This window comes from Petaurus breviceps, unplaced genomic scaffold (assembly GCF_028583685.1).
Source record: "Petaurus breviceps papuanus isolate PSGF00001 unplaced genomic scaffold, PetGlider_PUasm1.0 37, whole genome shotgun sequence".
NCBI classification, from domain to species: domain Eukaryota; kingdom Metazoa; phylum Chordata; class Mammalia; order Diprotodontia; family Petauridae; genus Petaurus; species Petaurus breviceps.
In genome coordinates, this window is record NW_027186296.1 from 61,392,963 (window position 1) to 61,414,897 (window position 21,935).

General features: G+C 37.0%; 1 protein-coding gene across 6 annotated transcripts in view; it reads left to right on the forward strand.

Moving 5' to 3' along the window:
• The window catches only part of AKAP13 (A-kinase anchoring protein 13), a 399,825-nt gene that overhangs the window by 298,418 nt on the left and 79,472 nt on the right, over positions 1-21,935 (forward strand). For 5 of the 6 annotated variants that reach the window (XR_011170310.1, XM_069098536.1, XM_069098533.1 and 2 more), the window contains 4 exons: positions 796-868; positions 7,296-7,435; positions 16,129-16,499; positions 19,491-19,544. Coding sequence is in view for 5 of the 6 variants with exons in the window: in XM_069098536.1 (XP_068954637.1) it covers positions 796-868; positions 7,296-7,435; positions 16,129-16,499; positions 19,491-19,544 (638 nt within the window). In the remaining variant the exon portion in view is untranslated. The remainder of the gene's footprint in view (positions 1-795; positions 869-7,295; positions 7,436-16,128; positions 16,500-19,490; positions 19,545-21,935) is intronic. The other variant, XM_069098535.1, reaches the window with a different exon arrangement.

Below are 21,935 nucleotides of genomic sequence, written 5' to 3' on the forward strand. Positions count from 1 at the left end.
TTGTTACTCAGTCCTGGATTGGCAACAGTGCCATACCAAGGCCTCTGGATGCCTTGTTCTATCTTAGCATGTGCAATTCAGTTCCATAGACAGGCATAATATGAGTAGTGCAACATGCTCCCTTCCCTTAATTAGCACAGTAGTTACTTAGGAATAGCCCAGAAGTCTTGTAGTTCTCTTCTAACTCATAAGCTCTCTGATTATGAAAAAATAGATAAGTGAATTTATACCATCTGAAAATCTGATTTAGAGCTTATAACTTTTAGTGCTTGTAGATTAAAAGTGTTGATTTCTTTCCATCAGTTAGTGACCATGCTTTTTATCTTTCAGGGGCAAGGGTTTAAGCAGAGTTAGAGCAGTATGATAACAAAATGTTGGGGTTTTTGTTTGGGAGCAGATGAGTGAATGGGTTGTTGGGAAGTTTTTGTTCTATTTTATTTTATTTGCTTTATGTTTTAGAAATGGTCTTTGAGCTAGGACATTGATGGGGTTTGGTTATCATGGTTTGTGGTTTGGTTCATTCCTCCTTTGATCCTCTCACTGTGTCGGCATCATCCTGTTGCTCACACACACTTGGTTTTTACTGAGGCTCAGTATTCATATTTGCCTTCCTTGAATACAGGCTTATCAGCGTCATATGTTACATCATTTTAATGAAGTTCTTTTTCATGAGATCATTTCACTCTGGGTTGTAATAAAAGGAAAGATGTTACAGGTCAGGAGTTAAATTTTGAGCAACAACTTAGTTATCTTCTTCACTGCCTGTGATTTAATTTCCCTCTTTCTCTCCCTTAGATAAACCGGGAAAGCTGGTGTACAATAGAGCCATGCCCAGATCCATCACTGTTGGCTTCCAAAGAGAACCCAGGTAAGCAGTGCTTCTATATTTGATCAAGTTTATTTGAATAACTGGTCAAAGAAATAGGATGAGTTGATAACCAAATATCTCTAAATGCAGAATATTTTATTTTGAATCTTATTCTCCTTCTACATATCCCTACCACAAAAAGGACTGGACCTATGTAATTTGGGGAGATTTTGTTTGCACCCATCTTCACCACTTGAGGAATTGAGGATGAGTACATGTAATTACTCAGCTTGACTTCTACAGTAATAAATTTCACACATGTCTTTTATGAGTCATTGAGAGGTTGCTGAAGCCAACTGTGTAATACAAATGCATGGTGTTTTAGTGAGGGCAGGGCAGGGGGAGGCAGTATGCATAGAGAAAGACAAATGCATGCAATCATTAAAAACCGTGCTGACTCTGTCCAAGATTGAGCCTTTTCCTTATAATTTGAAATTCTGGCAACTGACCAGTGACTTAAAACAGTATATTTTAATGTAAGGCACGAGATGTTAGTGTACTAAGCATATGACATACGGTTAGGAAAGCTAGCTTCTAATCTAGACTCAGCCAATGCCTCATTGCCTCATTCTGTGACATAGGTCATATCCTTCAAACTTAGTACCCCCCATCGATGAGATATTACTGTCCTACCTCATTAGGGGCAGTTTGAGGATGAACTAGTGAATAATTACAAAACAGTGTTCTTATTATAAATGCCACATGAACTATGATAAATTACATTCTGGACTGAACTTAGCCCTTCCTGAGTACTCTTAAATTATTATAACCTTCATTCATTTCTCCTGTTTTGAAGAATGTGCTTTAAGAATGACTGACTGCATCCTTCCCATATTCCAGGACTCTTTTTTTATTAGTGGTTTAGCCAGAGAAACTCTGCTAGCAGGGCCGTACTTAAGGACAAGCAAGTCAAATGATTACTTGAAATACTCCACCTCAGAGACTTTGTGAATGTCTTCAAGTTGGTAATGTTACTGTCCCAAAGGTATTTTAAATAACATAAGGGAGCTAGGTGATGCAGTGGACAGAATTCTAGGCCTTAAGTCAGGAAGACCTGAATTCAAATCCAGCCTCTGAAACATACTAGCTGTGCAACCCTGGGCAAGTCACTTAATCTCTGTTTGCTTCAGTTTCCTAAACTATATATAATATGATATAATAAAAACCACTGCCTCCCAGGGTTGTTGCATGGATCAAGTGACATAATATTGTAAAGTATTTAGCACATTGCTTGGCAGATAAAAAGCATCATATGAATGCTTTTGTCCTTCCCTTTCCTTCTGGCTCCCCAACCCTGAAGTTGTCTCCTCTAGTTTCAGAACACCCCAGTGCAAATAAAAAGCACATTCGTCTCATATATTCATTGCTTCAGCAAATACTGATTAATCAGTTACTATATAAAAGACATAATACTAGTTCTTGAGGGAATATGCATAGATAAATAAGATATAACACTAGAATTAAGTTTGTGAATTATCTCAACGTATGTTTAATTTGTGTATTTAAGGAAGCTGATCATCCTTCATAGGACCAAATTTTAATTATTTCCCAGATTTGTCTTCCAGCTTAGCTAAATTTTAAGTATGAATTTTTTTTTTTGGATTTCATTGTCTGGCCTTAGGCACCCTCCATTATAAATTCAGGGTATTTCTGCTTGCGTACTATAGGTTAAAGTTTGCATACTTTTTTTTTTTAAGCAATCGGGGTTAAATAACTTGCTCAAGGTTACATGGCCAGGTGTTTCTGGGTGGGTGCTAAGTGTCTGAGCCTGGGATTCGATCTCCAGGTCTTCTCAACACTGGAGCCGGTGCTCTTACTCGCTGTGCTGCCTGGCCGCCCCTAAAGTTTGCATACTTCTTCAGGGTAAAGAATGGGTTATTGTGACTTTTAGCCATCTGTAATGTATTGTTTACATCTTCCCTTCCTCCAACTATACTTTGTTTCCAGTGAACATCATTCAGGTTCAGATGACTCCCCAAAAGTATTGTCAAACTCAAATAGAAATGATTCCTGCTAACTGCATATTGACTTAGAAAACCACAAATTAACATTTATATATGATGTGTACTATATTTTTATTTATTTGGCTAAACATTTCCCAATTAAATTTTAACCAAGTTCAGGCCTCACTTGGGAGTTTTGTGGGCAACTTAACACATCTGCTTTGCAGAATCTGAAAAAGACACACTTTATCACTGGTATCAAATAACTAAATGCACAATATAAGATGTTGTTATAGTTACACAGTGGTCATGCAATGGAAATTGCCATTTCTGTTGCCACAATCAAGGCATTATCCATATGATCATAAAATCAACCAAAATTCCAGAGTTGAAAGGTATCTCAGTGACAGTCTTGTAAAACCAGCCCATTCCTGAGAAAGGATGATTTCTGTATTTCCTTGGCAAGTGGTCGTGCAGCCTTTGCTTAAGAATCTCCACTCCACTTTTGAACCTCCCTGATTATTAGGAAATTTTTCTGTATATCAAACCCAAGTTTGTTTTTGGACAACTTCCACCCATTGTTATTAGTTCTGTACTTAGTGACCATGCAGAATAAATCTAACCTATTTCTGCCTCTTTCTCTTGCTAACTCTTAGCTACCTGCAGATAGCTATCTATCATGACTGATGCAGCAAACTTTTCTTCAGATTAAATACTCCTCATTCTCCAGTAAATCATTATGGAATTAAAAAAAAAGACCTTTCCTATCATGGCTGTCCTCCTTTGGATACTATCTTTGTCAGTGTCCTTCCTAAAATGAGGCACCCAGCACTGAATGCCGTATTCCAGGAGTAGCCTAACCTGCCCACAGTAAAGCAGGACAGCCCTCTCCCTACCTGAGGATAGACCACAGACCTTTTTTTTTTCCTTTTTGGAGGACAGTTGGGGTTAAGTGACTTGCCCAAGGTCACACAGCTACTTTTGGGGGTGTGTGTGCGTGCGTGAGAGAGAGAGAGAGAGACAGAGAGAGAGAGAGAGAGAGAAGTGTCTGAGGCTGGATTTGAACTAAGGTCCTCCTGACTCTAGGGCCGGCACTCTATTCACTGTGCTACCTAGCTGCCCTCACAGACTTTTTTAAATACAGCTTTCCCAGCTGCCATGTCTCACTAGTGACACTAGCTATGTCATTGGATCACAATAACTGGAAAATTTCCAGATTCTATGTATCAGACATGAAAGAGTGCTCATTTAAAAGAAGGGAAAACTTTTATCATGTGATTTAGGGTGTGGGTGGATTTTCCTTTTGCCTCTTTGCCACCCTCTTGGTTTGGTTTGTTACTATTGTGCTATCCCACTCAGTGTGCCCCTTTTGACCCATACTTGGCTTCATGGTCCATTTTAATGCCTACTTGGATTTATTTTCTGGGGGAGAAACTTCCAACAGCCTTGAATCTGGAGCTTCCTTGTGAATTTTCCATTGGAACGTCATTAAGCTGGTTTCTGTTTCAGTCTGGAATTTGGACGTGGTTTGTTAGGCAGCCAGCGGGATTGTGAGCAGCGAGGCATAGTTGCTGTTACAGCTTTTTCTTTTTCTTGGCCTTTCTACTCCCTCCCTACTCCTAATTTTTCTCTGCTGCAGACTGGAGGTTCAGATTTTCCAAGTGGGAAAAAGGGTGGAAAGACCACACCCACTAATGCAACTTGGTCCAGTACACAGTCTGGATTCTGTGAGGCATGAATGATCTGTTGAATATGGATGTTTCCAATCAGCCCCTCTGCCAACAGAAGGCAAAGCTGTTCCTTTTGGGGTATCACATGTAGAAATAGCTTGCAGTTGGATGAGAACATGGGGTTCAATTTTTATTGAAATTTTAGCTTGAAATTGAAATACTCTCTTTTGGATTTCATTGCTTCTGTTCATGCTTCCTTTAGCTGTTCCCAACCTCTCAATGTTTTCCAGACATCAACAGGCTTATAGCAAGCAGGTGGTTTGGGGAGGAGGGGAAAGGAAAGGCAGGGCAGTGTATAGATTCTAGACCCAAGACTGTGTGCTAAAGCCCAGGGTTGATATGTAATCACTTAACTAAATTAATTTTCTGTCCCTTCCCTGTAACATGTCACAGAAGGGAGATAGAAAATGAAGGCCTTCCTCTTTAGCTATGTAGTTTTGTATGTGTCACACCCCTCTCCTACACTGTAAGGTCCATGAAAGCAGAGACCATAGCATTTTAATTCAAGAGATATTTGCTAAGCACCTACTTTGTGCAAAGCGCTGTGCTAGGTGCTTGGTATGCAGAGACAAAAACAGAAGTCTGTCTTTGTGGGGCTTGCATTCTGCCGGAAGGAGTACAACACATACACAAGGTGAAATAAATTCAAATGGTAAGAAGAGTGAGGTCTTCTTTATGGGGAAACCATACCTTATTTAGCTCAATACACTACCCCCACTGGGGCTTGATAAAAGTGTACTGAATTGAAATGCAAAAGGAACATATTTCAGTGTCTGGTCCAAAGTTCCCCACCATGTCAGCATTCCTTCAGTAACATTCTTTACAGACCAAGTTTTTGCTTTGAATATCAGGGATGATAAGTTAACTATTGAACACGATTGTTGATCCATAAGCATTTGTAAATTACCAATATGTGTCAGGCATTTATTCCCCAGTGCTGGGTATACAGATGCAGAAGGAGAAAACTCTTGCCCTCTGGGACCTTCCAAGAAGTGTGAGATGGGAAAAGCATGAAGGGTAGCCCACATAAAAATACAGAGGAAGGTGATGAAATGTTTTATATAACATATGTTGTGTGCAAGGACCAGTTGTCAGGAGCATAGATTTCATGGAGAATCTATGTAATGAGTATGAGCAAGTAGGCTAGAGCCAGGCTGTGAAGGCTTTAAAATGCCAAACAGAGCAGGTAACATGTTATCCCATGGCAGCTGGGAGCCACTGAATCTTCTTGAACAAAGGATCGTCAGCTCTGCAAGTGATGTATTACAGTGAGGAAAGGGTAGATATGATGTAGAGAGACCAGTTAGGAAACTAATGCAATAGTCTAGGTGAAGCAACTGATTCTGTTGTTGAACAGCTCTTCTGTCATCTGAAGATTGCTCCCTCTTCTACAAGACAGTAAATGACATGTTCCCGGACCACCTGATCATTCACTTCTACATGGTGTATAGTTTGCCATTAATCTCTGTTTTAAAAATTGACCCCTAGATTTTCACTATAGTATTCCAAATGTGTTCTGACTAATGATAAAACACCATGGATATATTTTCTTTCTTTATTCAGACACCATATGCCTATTAATTTAGCTTTGTTGCTATAACACCAATATTCAAACCTATCAGTATCATTCTAAATATTTTTTAACTAGCCATCATATTAACTTACTTCTCTATTTTGTCACCCAAATTGGACAGAAATATTTTATCTATTTTCTCCTAGACTACTGATTTAAAAACAAAGAAACAAGCAATAGCATATGTTTAATAATGCAGAGACTAGAGCAGGAGTCTGTGACAAGCTCCATTCTCCAAGATGACAACAACCTATTAACTCTCTTTTTGTATAATTATGCAGCCATCTCTGAAAACATCCAACCTTACTATCATTCAACCCACATTTTTCTATCTTGTCCAAAGAGAGACTGGTTCCTAAAATCCAGTTACATGTCCATGACATTTCTTTTTCTCTCGGTCAAATAATTACCCATTATCAAAAACCAGTAGACCATTTATCAAAATCCTGACAGTTGTAATGCTTGACAGCCATTTTCAAGGGGCAAGTAGATTTTTCCATATTTGCTTATCATTCCTTTGGTATCAATACCGTATTACTTCTGTGGACCATAGGAAAAAATGAAATATTCACTGTTTTTGTTAGCGAACAAAGACTAGTAATCACATTTTACAATTAAAATGTACTTTTAAGGTTTTCCTTTATTCTTCCATTTTAATATTTCATTTATCCAGAAAAGCCTAACAAGGGACCAGTTTATAATTGTCTTTGTAAATCTTAAAGTACTATATAAGTGTGAATTACTAATATGAATTAGTTCATGACTCATTGCTAAACCCTGGTAATAATTCCATTTTTATCTTTGGTTGCGAGATTACACTGTTCCAGAGGAGGAAGGCACTGATGTGTAGGCAGTTTTTCAAAAGTTGAACAGGTCTTCTAAGTCACATTTGTCTCTTGCAATATAGAGAAAAAGTTTTCAGTAGCCTCTTAAATGTCCTAGAGTGACTCTAGTGGTGTAAACAGGGAGAATTAACAGAAACAGCTGTAGTTCCTGTCCAGATGCCTAGAATTGAGATTATAAAGCAGAAAGCTTCAACTCTGCCTATATTTCCTTCATAGCTTTTTTGAATGTTTAACATGTGCAGGCAAACTGCTGGAATGCAAAGAAAAGCCTGATTTTTGCCACTAAAAAAAAAAAAAGATGTGTTGAATAAATTATACATAATATTTATTTTGCAGAATGCGAGAACTTCCTGGAAGTTGGACTGGGTGGAGAATGTGCCTCATCCGAGGGTGTACTTAAAAGACAATCTGGCAGTGATTCTGACCTCTTCCCTTCGCCCAGTGATGAAATGGATGACAGCATTATCTTTACAAAGGTATATTTGGGTTCCCCCCTTTGTGAAGATTGCTCACGTTTTGGTAACGGTGGCTCAGTCCTACCAGCTGTAATTAGGCCTCTTTTGCACCTTTCTCCAAACCTGAATGTAAGAATTCCCCTTAAAAGGAAAAAAAAAACTAAGGCTTACCAAATGGCATTGCTCCCTTCTGTTGTGCATGAAATCATGGCTACTCACTTTCAGGTTTTGAAACATACATTGAACCTTAAGCAGATGGAAGTTCCTTTTGCTTAAATCACGCAGATGACAATGAACTCTTTCCAGTGGGTAAGAAGAGACCACAGCCTAGACTAAATGATGTCATGTACTATAAATTGGTCGTAGTGTCATTTCTGATGAATGTGGTTGGACCCAGAGCTCCCTCCTGGCATTAGTGATATCATCCCTCCTCACCCAGCTTGCTTAGTGGGAATCTTCAGAATCACCACTGGGGAACTTTGCCTGTCTGCCATTGCCGAGGCAGAAGATAGTGCTATCCCTGCAAAGGCCATGTGCAGTATTAACAGGAATCGTGAAACCAGTGTTTACATGTAATTTGAGGCTTCATCTAATGAAAGGGGAGGTTTGCTTGGGTTTGCCTGAATCTAGCTGAAAAGAGTTCTATTTTGTTTCATTAGGAGAGAACCTTAAGCAAAGGCTTTCCCACACTGAGCATAGCAACCCTAGCCATGGGAGGAAAAAGGCAGTAGTTTTTGGTTTTGTGCCAAGATAGTGAGTGTGTGTGTGTGTGTAAAAGAAGGGAAAAAATTGGCTCCTCTGTGTATAATATATATATGAAATGGTGCCTCCCTCTTTTATGATGCCTAATATAACTGCTTGATAAGGGCTATTAAATTAATCTTTATTCTGGGCAGTGTGTCGACTATGGAGTAAGGAAGGCTTTAACAAGTTCCATAGGTTCTGTTATAGAATTTATTTGGACCTTTGGGAAACTTACTTTCCCCATCAATCTATTCTACTCCTGGTTTTGTTCAACTCCCACATTTACAGCCTGTTTTCCTATACCCTGCTCCCCACTTTGTTCCTTTGATTCATCCCAGTATTTCCAAAGAGTTCTGGAGAAGATTTGAAGTGGAAACTTCAGGATTACTATTAATATTTTCTGGAATGACTTGTCCTAAGGATTGATTTTCCTCTTATGAAACAAAAATCTTTATGTCAGAAATTTTTTCCTTTCTTGATTTTTGAGGAGAGGAAAATAACAAAATCCAAAAGGCTTGGTGTTTTGCTAGTATGACTTTGAGTTCCTAAATACTGATACTTTGAAAGGTCTCTTAAAATTCCCAAAAGAACTCTCATTCCTAAAAGGAATGCCTTTCTGAGTGATATATATATCACTGAAATGATATTGATTTTGACTGATCTTTATTGTTTTTTAATGAATTTTAAACTACCCTCTTCCTGTTTCCAATTCATGGCACCAAAATATCATACCTCATTTAATAATACTTTCTTTATAGCAGCCTAGTGAAATAGGTAACACAAGTGTTACTTTATAGTCAGAAACTAAAACTCAAAGAGTAATGTCAAATGACTTACTTATAGTCATATACTGAACAAGTGATGTAGTTGAGACTCGTCCTCTTGTCCTCTGACTTCTTCCACTACAGCATTCTTCTCTTTAAAATTGCCTTTTGGTTTTTGCATAGTCCCAAATCTCTGCAAATTGACAGTGAAGTCTGGTTGTGGAGCTGTTCATTTGGCCTGGGTGAAGAAACATATGTGATTTTCATTAACCTTTATGACAACTGCCAAAGTTATATGGCGTTTGCCGGTATTGGCAAGCTTATTGGGATAAATTAACTGATGTGATTTTTAAAATGTGAAAATATGTGAACTTTCTACAAAGGCTGAATCAACTGACAGGAAAAATTTAAAACTTTGTGGAACTTCTCCCCCTTTGAGGCATTATATTCCAAATGATATGAAGAGGTACAAAATGAGCTATCCCTTTTTTTTTTTTACAGATAACCCCAAAATTGGATAGGACGAGAGTCATAAAGGAAGCATTTTTATGATAGGTCTTTTATCTAGAATTCAGATTTTAAAAGTTTATGTAGTAATGGAAGCGTTCTGTGCTTCTGTCATTTGGTTTGTCTTCAGTCTTCATAACTCTTGTTTTAACCTCAATGATTTGTAAAGGCACTACACTAGTATACAAATCACCAGCTACTTATACAGAGGTCCTCTTCAAAGATGAAATCATTTTAAATTTGTCTAAACAATGAGCACTAAGATTCTGGCAGGAATTATTCCCATGATCCAGTCATCTTCCTTCTCGCCTGAAGAACAGTCTCTAGACGGCATTGCAACATCCTCTTCTGTGAACCATGAAAGGCACATTAGATCACTTCCTACAGACATTTGTGTGAGTCTGACCTTAAAGGTTGGGGTGGGGGTGTTATTTGATTAGTTTTTTTGTTTTTGTTTTACAATAATCTCTAATGTATGCCAGATTTTTTCATTTTAACCATTCATTCCCAATCAGCCTGAGTGGTAAACAGTCTTTTACGATCACAGTATTTTTGCTTTTTTACTTAGGTCAGCAAGATATTTAACTTTTCACAGAATTATTGCATCATATGTTTAAAGCTGGACAAGGGTATTCAAAGATTATCTAGTCCAAAATCCTTCATTTTAGAAATGAGGAAACTGAAGTTTTGAGAATTATGTGCCCAAACTCACACAGATTATAGCAGAGCTAGGAACAAGGTACTTTTTATAAATCCAGTACTCTTCATTGTGGTGATGGAAAGATTCTTTAGAAGCTGCCTAGTCTAAACCATATTGGAAAAGAATTAATAGAATTTACTTTGTGGTCACACCAAAAGCAAAGAGACTGGATGACAAGTAGAAACATGTCTTTTTCTTAAAGACCCAAAGAGAGGACAAGGGTACTATGTTCTGAAGCTACTCAATGTACTTTTTGATAGCTCTAATTAAATATTATTCCTTCCTCTTTGCATCTTCTAGTCTTCATTACTTCTACTCCTGCCCTTTAGGGCCATACAAAATAACTCTAATACCTAAGGCCCTTTAGTGTTCTGGATTGACCTCCTGTAGATGCTTGACAGTTTATCAATACCCTTACAAAATTGTTTCGCCCATAAGTTAGCCCAATCATCTGAATATGCTATGTTAGGGGCAGTTAGGTGGGGCCCAGTGGATAGAATGCCAGGCCTGCAGTCAGGAAGACCTGAGTTCAGATCTATATTGAGACATTTACTAGATGTGTGATCCTTGGCACAGGATCTGTTCACTTCAATTTTCTCATCTTTAAAATAAGGATAATAATAGTACTTCTCAGGGTGATTTCAAGGATCAAATGAGATAATAATTATAAAGTATTTAGCACGGTGCTTGGCACATAGCAAATGCTATGTAAATGATTATTATTACCACCAGGTTAATACATGACAGGACTGTCATATCCTTATTTCGTGACTCAGTGCTTCTCTTAAAGTAGCCTGAAATGACATCAACTTTTTCAGTAGTCATATTACTATTTTATGTCACAGCCCACTAAGATCCCTAGGTATTTTTCAAATGAGCTGCTGTATAGGCTTGACTCCCTCTCCTTATGAAGCTGACATTTTGAACCCAAGTATAAAACTCTACATTTATTGCTGCTAAGTTTAATCCTTCTAGATTTTGCCCAACATTCTAACTTGTCAGAATTTTGTATATGCTGATTTCTATATCCAGTATGGCTAATCATTCCTCCTATCTTTATGTCATCTGCAAGTTCATTAAATATGTTATTGGTGAATTTTTCCAAAGCATTGATTAAAACAAAATCAGGTCCTGGCCAGGTGGTGCAGTGGATAGAGCACCGGCCCTGGATTCAGGAGGACCTGAGTTCAAATCCAGCCTCAGACACTTAACACTGGCTGTGTGACCTTGGGCAAGTCACTAAACCCCAATTGCCCAGCCTTCCCCTCTCCAAAAAAACAAAAATTAAAACAAAGTCAGACACACTATTAAAAATTCCTTCAAAGTTGATATGGTTATTAATGACCACCCTTGGGTCTAGCCATTTTCTAGTTCTGCATCCACCTGCCTATGTCATAGATTCATGTCTAGCCACCTTGTTCACATTAATAGCTTGGAGGACTTTGTCAAAGTGTAAAACCTTATATTAGGGTCAGCACATGTTTATTTGTTTATAGTGGAAAGAACATTCGCTTTCATGTCAGAGATTTCAAGTCAGATTCCAGATCCGTCCCTTACAACTTAGGTGACCTTGGGCAAGTCTCTTAACCTCTTTGGTCTTCATCTATTAGATGAAGGTACTGGACTCTAGATTCTTTTCAAGGTTCCTTCCAATTCTAAATCTTTGTTCCTATATCAATAGCATTTCCATGATCTAATGTTGGCTTAAATTTATGGGAATGTTCTAGAATTTGTCATTATTTCTGGGCGCCTAGGGCTGGATTTTACACATCCCACAGTCTTCCCTTTTTTGAAAGTCAGGATATTTGTCTTTCTCTACTCCTCTGACAACTCTTCATTCTAGTCTTTTGAAGCTCACTTATAGTATTTCAGTAATTATACCCACCAGTTCTTTCTAGATATCTGGGCTTGATTACTTGAATTCATAAGGGCAGGTGAGGTTCTCTCTTACTATTACTTTAATTATCTTTGGTATTTACTCATATTAACCATTTTTATACATCTTCTGCAGTCCAAAGGTTACACTTTCTATTATCTGTTTTCATTATTTCTTCTATGCTTAGCAGTAGTTCTTTTCTTTCTTAAATCTCTCTTTCCTTCTTCCCCCTTTCCTCTCCCCTCCCTTTTTTTCACAGGATTATCTTGTTCTTTGATTTAGTACTTTTAACAGTGTTCTCTTAGGACGAGGCCTACTTTTGTATTCATTCTCTTGCTTGTCCTTTTTTCCATCTTCTATATATCCGGGCCATTCTTTTTAGACAATAATACTTTTCCTCCTCATTGAACTCGTTTCTTTGTGTTTCTTTCAAATTTCATGCTTGAGACTTAACCAATCCCTTCATGTCTGGTGACATCTGCCGAATTTCTGGCCATAGAATCCTACTTATTTTTCTGATCCTTTTGAAAGTCAGTTTTCTAAAAATCTCACATCAGGATGTGACTGCCTTTTTTTCCATCACGATTTCCAACATTTAATGGTTATTTCGGCCCAAAGTTCCCATTCTTTTACCCTACCAACTAAGTCCTCTTTGTTGATCAAAATCAAGTAGCAGCTCCTTTTATTGATTCTGCCATCTGATATAGCAGTGATACGATCAGTAAGGAAAGGCAATAAATGAACAGGCAATTTTAGACTTCAAAAATTGTGCTGGAATTTCACTAATTGTAGTTTATGGTATTTTTACTTTTTTAAAGGATTGATGATATCCCAAAAATCTATCATTTTAATTTCATTGGTAATGGTTTGTAAGTAACATACCTAATTTTTATAGATGGATAAAAATTAAAAGTAAGACCTCATAGAAGAAGCTATTGATAGAATTTCCATTCCTTTCCATACAGGCCTTTACTAAGTCATTCTTAAAGAAAAAGAGGGACTCTGTGATTCAGTGGTAAGGAAGCAATGCATTCTTTGCTTGGAGGACCAGCTGATGGGAATTCACTGAAATGGGAGATGGAGTATTGTGAGTAAAGAAGAGAAAGAAGACCAGTTTAGCTGGATCTCAGAGTGTAGGAGGGAGAGTAATGTCCAGTGAAGCTGGAAAGATATGTTGGGTCTAGGTTTCTCCTAGAGCCAATAGGAACCACTGGAGTTGCTTGAATAGGAGAGACCTATGGTCAGATTCGTATTTAAGGAAAATTATTTCAGTAGCAGTATATAAGATCTCCTGAAGTAGGGAGGTAAGATCTCCTGAAGCAAGGAGATTCATTAAGAGGCTACCGCAGTGATCCAGTTAAGAAGATAATGAAGGCCTGAACTAAGATGGTAGTTGTCTAAGTAGAGAGAAGGGGTCAGATGAAAGAGCCATTATAAAGGTAGAAAAACCAAGATGTGGCAACTGATTAGATATGTGGGATGATGGAAAGTGTGAAGCTAACTATAAAAAACATTAGCTCATTATTATTTTTATTTCTGTCTAACTTTGTGACTTTGTTATAGGAGTATTGGAGGATTAAAGCTCTTATAGTTTAACAACCACAATAATAATACTATTCTATACTCACAGAGCAGTTTAAGGTTAGCAAAATACCATTCACATATTTCATTTGTACAACACTCATATTAAGTTATTGTCATATTTATATGTACATATAATTTTAGATTGCTGCCTATATGTCCACATGTATTATGCATGTGTATTACACACATGTATCTACACATATATTGTATGCACGTACCTATGTGTCCCCATTTATATTTAAGGAAACTGAGGCTCAGAGAGGTTAAATGATTGAAGGAGAAAGTTATTGCATAAATACAAGGCATTGTCATTATGTTAGATTAATTTAGATACTGCTAGGGAAATAGTAAGGGGTAGAAAAACAGCACTCTTAAGGTCAGCTGTTGAGAACTGTTGGATTTGAAGGTGAATTTGATGATTTTGATATCAGGAAGAGTAAGCTAACAGATATTTTTGGGATGCTTTGTTATTAAAACTGGTTATGGAAGAATATTCACCCAGTCCATCTTAAAATATTAGCTCTGTGTGTGTGTGTCTGTGTGTGTGTGTGTATTTCATATCATACCTAGGATCAAACTAAAAGTGACCCTTAGTAGCTGTCAGCTACTTATTTCCACCTACTCAATTTTCATTCTAATCTTCTTTCCTTTTTTCTGTAAGAGTTATTAATTAATATTTTCATGAAACTGGGAGGTTTAGTTCGGAAGAAATCTGGGAAATGTACTTTTTTTAGTTCTCATCAGACTTTCTAAGAGAGAGGAGCTTTTATGTGAATTTGTGAAACTGCATTTTTTTAGAAGGTGGGGAGTTTATCATAACAATTTTCAAAAGAAAATCTACCTAGCATTACATTTGTTCATAATCCAAATCATAGATTTAGTGTTGAAGGAAGGGAACCCAGAAGATATCTAGTACTATTGACTAAAGCAAGGTTAGATTGTATTTTCCCTGTTCACTTAACTTGCAAGAAGAGACTAGTATACTCTAGGCAATGTCCATATTTATAATCGCCTATGTGGTCACAATATTAGCATTTATCTTCATTATCTTGAATTCATCCACCCATCAAATTATGGGTTCTGGTATCTTTCAGCTGGCTCAGCATGTCAGATCCTAGCCCTCAAAGTGTATAATTCCTATTTGGCACTAGGTAGCCTGTCAGTGAAAGATCCAGGCTACTTTCTCAAAAGATCCATTAAACTCACCTGATGGTTCTGGGTAATGGTTTTACTTAATAAAACACCTTAGGGAAGAGAGGAAAAGGAGTAGTTATTCCTACTTCCCTTTAGGACAGGGACCATTTCTTTCTTGAACATAAACTGTTCTGCATTTTTTTTAATAACCATTGGGAACAACCACAAAATGAATCTCTTTTGGGGTATTAATATTGGTGCATGTTCTCTAGACATCTTAGTTTCTAGGTATAGCTTTTGAAGAAAATTAGAACTAAATCATGGCATACATCGAGTATATGTACAATGTAGACTTCATAGGGCTTTATTTGATTTCAGTTGGCTTTAAGATGCTGAAAGATATTTAACTAAAGTTTTATTTATGGTTGGAGGGGTTTTTCCCCTTGTGTAGGATCAGGAGAAGCAAAAACAATTGTAATCTCTTATTTTTAGCATTTACTATTGCCTGTGAAAACTGCTGTATTTCAGGGATTCATTAACAGTGTAGAAGATCAGTTATAATCTTGTAAGAGAGATTTTTAAAAAGCATGCGTAGGAAATTGGATTGAGGGTGTATTAATTTGATTCTTATTAAGCCCAAAATTGTTAACTGTTTGGAAGACTATAATGAAGTGTTCATGCCTCCGGCTCATTATAAGACTTTTGAATAAAGCCCTTTTCAAAAATATTTAATGACTATTATTTACAGAATTAATTCTAAAAATTTATAGAGCATCCAAGGGCCTCCATGCTTTGGCTTCAGTTCACCCTGCCAGACTTTCTGGCTATTACTCTCCTTCATATACTCATCATTTCAACCAAACTGGATTTTCCCCCAAAATACATGTTTTTATTTTTCCAGCCTTCAGACATGCTGTTTTTATCCTTGCAATGTACACCCTGACCAATCTCTGTCAAAACCCTCTGTATCCTTAACCCAATTCAAATGCTGCTTCTTTAATGAAGCTTTTGCTGATCCTTTGTAGTCAAAAGTAACCTCTCCCTCTTCAGTGTTCCCATAGTATAATGCGTATGTACTGGCTCTCTGGTGTTGATCATGTTCTGCTTTCTGTGTATACTTGACTCCTCTCTCCAACTGGATTTTAAGCTCCTTAAGGAAACTGCAGCATCCTATTGGTCTTTTTGGCATTCGACAGTTTTATTGAATCAGTCAAGAATTTGTGATCTAGGGTTGAGTTATCTAGGTCACCAGAAGACCATGAATGCCTTTAGAAAGACTGCTGGAGTTTTATATTGAACTTTTTCTTTTGAGAGCCATCCAGTGTGTGGTCTAAGTGTTTCTGCCCCGAGTTATTTACTAGATTTAGCTATGCTTTTGATCATTATTCTTTCTATCCCACTACAGCCAGAAGAGGAGCAGTCAGTCTGTGATATCACTGGGTCCAGCTCATCCACAGATGACACAGCCTCCCTGGACCGGCACTCTTCCCATGGCAGTGACATCTCCCTCCCCCAAATTCGTAATCTGAACAGGAACAAGGATCGACAGAGCCTTGATGCATTCTATAGCCATACTGTAGGAGTTGAGGGACGGGAAAGTGAGAGTGAACCTGCTGGCCCAGGTGAAATGGAAGAAGAGGAGATGGACAGCATCACCGAGGTGCCCACAAACTGCTCTGTCCTGAGAAACTCTATGCGTTCTCTGTCCCCTTTCCGGAGACACAGCTGGGGACCAGGGAAAAATGCTGCCAGTGATGCCGAGATGAATCACCGAAGGTGCGATATCAGTGTTTCTCATTCTTCACGTTGTCTACTGGTTTAGAACATTTTTTGACTTGGGCATCTGGCTGACAATGTGTTTTAACATTTCTGGCATATTTCTCCAAGAACTTTAAATAGGTGATAAAATATATTACAAAAAAGAAAAAAATCACATAGACTTGGAGTTTTTAAAACACACACACAAAAACCCATACATACTTGGAGCCCCAACACAGACTTTTTAGAGTGCCTGATGGAAATTGTGACCATCTATTTCTTACATAAAGTTTTTGTAAAGGCTAATTTGTCAGTGTTGATACAAGTCAAACCTCTCCCCCCCCCCCCCAGCAAGTGCATTTATTCTTAGCTGATTGGTATTTATCATTAAGGTGTCAGATGACCAGAGAGACTTCCATAAATTAGGTCGTATCAACTTTACAGGTATGGAGTAGATTATGAGAAGTCAGATTTGACTCACAATACCAACTTGCCAAATGATTTTTGATAGCTTTTCTTTTTATTTTAATAGTTCTGGTGGACTATGGTACATGTTGAATTTCCATGTCCTCTATATCCCCATTTACTAATGGGAATAGATGTCATCACTGACAGTGTTTATAGTAGTTAAGGTAAATCATGCCCCTGACATTTTGCCTGTGTGATAACAATCATTTCACCTTTCTTGAGGCACAGTTTCTTCTTTTGTAAAATGTATAGGTTTTATTATATGGTCTTTCAGATCCATTCCAACTCTGAGTCTGTTATCCTTTGCTTCTCTGGTAGCTTGGGATTGCCTGCTCCTGTAGATACTGGTGTGTACCAGCTGTAAAGGAGTTTTCCTTTTGCTGAATCACTGAATTGTTTAAACTCAAGATTCTTCTTGTTACCTTATCTCTTAAGAATTTTTGGGTTACAAGTCTAATCTATTCATATGACATCAGTGGCTTACATTTATTATGGTACTTGGTTGTTTTCATGTTGTTCCCACGTAAAATTTTCATTTTATTCCTTTCCACATTCATATGAGAGAGGATCAAGAAGGCTTTCACACAGAATTTTAGAGTTGGAAGGGACTTTATGGCCATCTAGTCCAACCCATTGTTATTTCCATCTTACCAAATAAGGATATGATGCCCCGACAGGTGAAGTGACTGTCCAGACCACACAGCTGTAGTCAGTGGAAAAAGCAGGACCTTTGGGTTAGATCCTCTTTTCTTCTCTGCTGTGTGATACTGCCATTTTTAATATTTTACATTTAGCAGGCCTTGAATATTTCATGTGATAAGTAATGTTTATGTATATTTGAGATGGAGCCTAAATTTGCAAAAAAAATTTCTCCAAATCTTACCTACTGAAACTTGCTTGTACTAGCATTTTATATTGTTACACACACACACTCTTATATGCTGATTAAGAATCTTTTTTTCAAGTCTCAAGTTCTGTGACTTTATGATTCTAAAGAAATTTCCTGTCAAGGTCAGTGTTTTTTCTCTTCTCAGAGGTCATTCTATGGCAAGACAGTTTTCTTTTATGATATTAAACTTAAGCAAACTAGGGATTTTTCCTCCTACATCCGTTGCTTGCCCTGATATTTTAATATAAATGAGTTATCTCTGAACTTAGAAAAACTTCTGAGTCTATTATTCATATACATCTCTGAATCCTTCTTGAAGTATTTATTATTTTAGCCAGTATTAGCTCTTGGAGATATGTTTTGTGAAATGTATGAAATGATATCTCCTTTAGTTTTTCCTCAAAATACCCTAATCTCTCTTAAACTTTGGGAATCAAGAAAACCATGCCATCATCCTAGTCAGAAGCTCTGTCATAATCATTCCCTCTCCCTCCTCCTCCAAGTCCCTCCTTTGAAGACTTAAAATTTTGTCTAATTGAGGGAAGGGGGCAGGTTATTTCACATATGGCAGCCCTTCAATTCTCTTGACCATTTTACTTGCTCTTCTCTAGAGTTTTTATGTCCCTCTTACACTCAGCAACCAGAAGTAATTTCACTGTTATAGTTCTAGATTATTTTTTTATTATATAAATTATTTTTCCATGTTTAAACATGATTAATGATTATTTTTATATTTTACTCTGTTTAATTCTGGAGAGTTAAATGTTTACAGAAAATAATTCATTTAGTCTTTTTTTAAAATGTATTGAACCAATACTATATCCCTCAACAACCAAATGAGTCTCAGATTCCTGAACCTTAGTGCTGTTACTAGCTTTTGGTAATGCATAGTTCTATAAGAATTTCTAATAACCAGATTGTGTGTGTGTGTATGTGTGTAATCACATCTATTCGATAATCAACAAAAACCATAGAGATAAAAGTAGATTTATGAGAAACTGAAGATAAGTCCATAACTCATTTATACTGACGGGATTTTTTTAGGGTACTGAATCTATTAAAGGATTTCTAAGAAAGTAAGAGAGCTATGGCTACTGCTAAACAAAGGGGATTTTTGAGACATCTGCAAAATTTGATTGATTTGGTTAGAAGCTGAATGCCTGAATTTGTGAGAAGATAGAATACTTCTAAATGATTGAATTATGTGTTCATTTAAAAAAAAGACAGCCTCCAACAGAGGAATTAGGTCCCAACTATCAGTAGATGATGAGCTTCATTGCTTGATTGGTACAAATTTACATGCATATACTATAATCTGAATTTTTAAGCCTTTTTAAAAAATGGCAAGATCAATGGAATGCATTTTTTTCATTCTTCCCATTTACCCTTGGACTTTAATATTGGAATGTATTTGCCTTTCAGAGGCACATCCTGAGGGGGCAGTGAAATAGTTCTCAAAAAAAGAAATTAGGCCTTTTGGGGTTTGCATGTCCTTTCCAATCCTCATCCTTTTCCTTTGAGGTTTCATATACTCCTTCTCTGTTGGAGTTGTTTTTCCTCCCCAGTTTGTGTTTTGTATTTGTATATTTCATGCATTGGTATTCATTTTGTCTCACTTCATTCTCTGACTTGTGTACATGATTCATTTTCAGTTCATTGCGAGTTCTTGGGGATGTTGTAAGGAGGCCTCCCATTCATAGGAGAAGGTACAGAGTCCACTAACTTAACTAACTAACCATTTTGCATTTGAGTGTGTACTAACAAGCATCTCATTCTACTTAATCCAGGTTTAGAGGAAATCTAAAAGTTTAAAAGCCAAATTATCTCTTATAAGAAAAGAACCTTTCCTTTTTAGCTACTGATAGTCATTCAGTGTGAAATAGCTTTTTAAATGTTAAAAAAAAAAGTCTTCTATTTTAATTTTGTCTTTTTTCTAAATGAAAAGTATATCTCTTACCATGAGTTATTAGTATAGAAAATAACTTTATTAGGGTCCTTCTCTTGTAGAATCCAATGACTATACCTAGCTTGAAGATTGGTGCTAAACCTAGTACCAACCCTGTAAGAGTAGGTAACCTTGTCTTTGTTTCTGGTAGCCCAGTAGGCCAATTTTCCATTTAATTCCCTGCCAGGAAATCACCCAGCCTAACACTGACCAGTTTTTATTTCACTGTGCTCTTTCATGTTCATTTTTCTTCTCGTTCTTTCTTCTTCACCTGCCGTCTTTACCTAAGCCCAGAGCTCAGCAAAAAGAAAGCAAAATAAAAAGACTATCAGGGTCTTAGGTTTTTTCCAGCCTTATCATATTTCCAACTTTAAGAATAGAGGAATAGATTTTGGTTTGCTTTGCTTTGTGTTTTGTTGTTATTGGTCTTTATTTGGCTTTGCAGAATTAAAAGATAGATGTAACATTTCCTCTACACTTTTTAATTCATGGAATCTCCCATTAGTGTTTGGTAAACATTAAGTTCCCTAAAAGGAGTGGTTCTATTGATCTTAGTATATAAGCTTATTTGCCAACAGTTTTTTTTTCCTTTATTTTGGAGGGGGGAAGGCAAGGCAGTTGGGGTTAATTGACTTGCCCAAGGTCACACAGCTAGTAAGTATCACTTTCTGAGGTCGAATTTGAACTCAGGTCATCCAGACTCCAGGGCCAGTGCTCTTTTCACGGCATCCCCTAGCTGCCCCATTTGCCAGCATTTTTAAGGTATGTTCTTAAAACTCAGCTGAAGAGATTGACACTCATGTTTTCCCATGCTTTTCAAACAAAAGTTTCTTTTGATTCTAGGTTTTATATATGAGGTTTGTTTCTAAATGTAAAGCTTAAGTTTTCCTAGTAGGCTGTCCCTGGGTTATAATAATTTCTCTTATAGTTTTATCATAGAGCTAGTCAGTACATACCTTCTTTGAACTTTTCTCCCATGGGACTTTGCTTTTTTTTTTTTTTTGAGAGAGAGAGACTGCTATTTCAAGTGCTTTTGGTCCTGTCTGACTCGTATGTCAGGGAAGCTCTCTATAAATATGCATTCATTAAGTGTGAATTAAGAACTTGCTTATAGTATAGGAGACAGGTCCCTGAAGATAGTCTATTTGCAAATGTGGCAACTCCAGCTATCCTATGTTGACATGAAAGAGACCAAGAATTTGGTATATAACAAAAAGACAAATAGGAGAAACCATTGTATATAAGTTCAGCTTGTAACATGTGACATGTTACCAAATGCATTATATGCTTTTTGAGATCTAAAGTAGCCAAGGCTTCCTGAAATCTGTATATCTAGAACCTTTGAGGTCGCTAAGTATTATTATCATTAAATGAGGTGTACCTGGAAAGAATAAACCAATCCAGGCATAACATGTTTTGATGATGAAAATTCTCTTTTTAATGTCAGAGATTGAGTTATTATGCATATAAAGAAAATGCTAGATTCTGCTTATTCTTATGTAATAACCTTGATCTAACTTAGTCTATATCTAGGGTTTTTTTTTAAGAATCTCTTTTGAATAGAATCAAGACCTTTGTTATCTCAAGCATTTTTTTATTACAAATTTAATCTGATTTAAAAGATATTCTATTTCAGTTTAATTATTTTACAGAGTTGTGAGGAAAGTGATTATTCTCTTCTTCCCCTCCATTTTGCTGCCTTCTGCCTCTACCCCTTTCCTGTCTTCAGTATTACTCCCCAAGACAAATTCACTGTCATTCATTTCTGGTTAGAAGCTTATTAAGTAGCTCCTAGCATATTCCAATGTTCTCACCTGCCTTTGTAAGATTCAGGTGAGAAATCTGGGTTGAATATGTTATATTCATGTCTCTCTTATTTCTTTAAATGAACTTTTAAAATCAATTACTTGGGAGCTATCCATACCCCTCTATCTTCCAAAACAGCATTATCACTCAGAGGACCTTTGAAAGCTCAGGCAGCAACAGTTTATTTTTTGAAAATAACAGTTCCTGAATTACTCCCAGAAATGTCAAGGTAAAAAAAAATTGTTGAGGTTTCCTCACTAAAAAAAAAAAAAATCATGAGACAGCTAGGTGACACAGTGAATAGAGCACTAACCCTGGAGTCAGAAGGTCCTGAGTTCAAATCCAG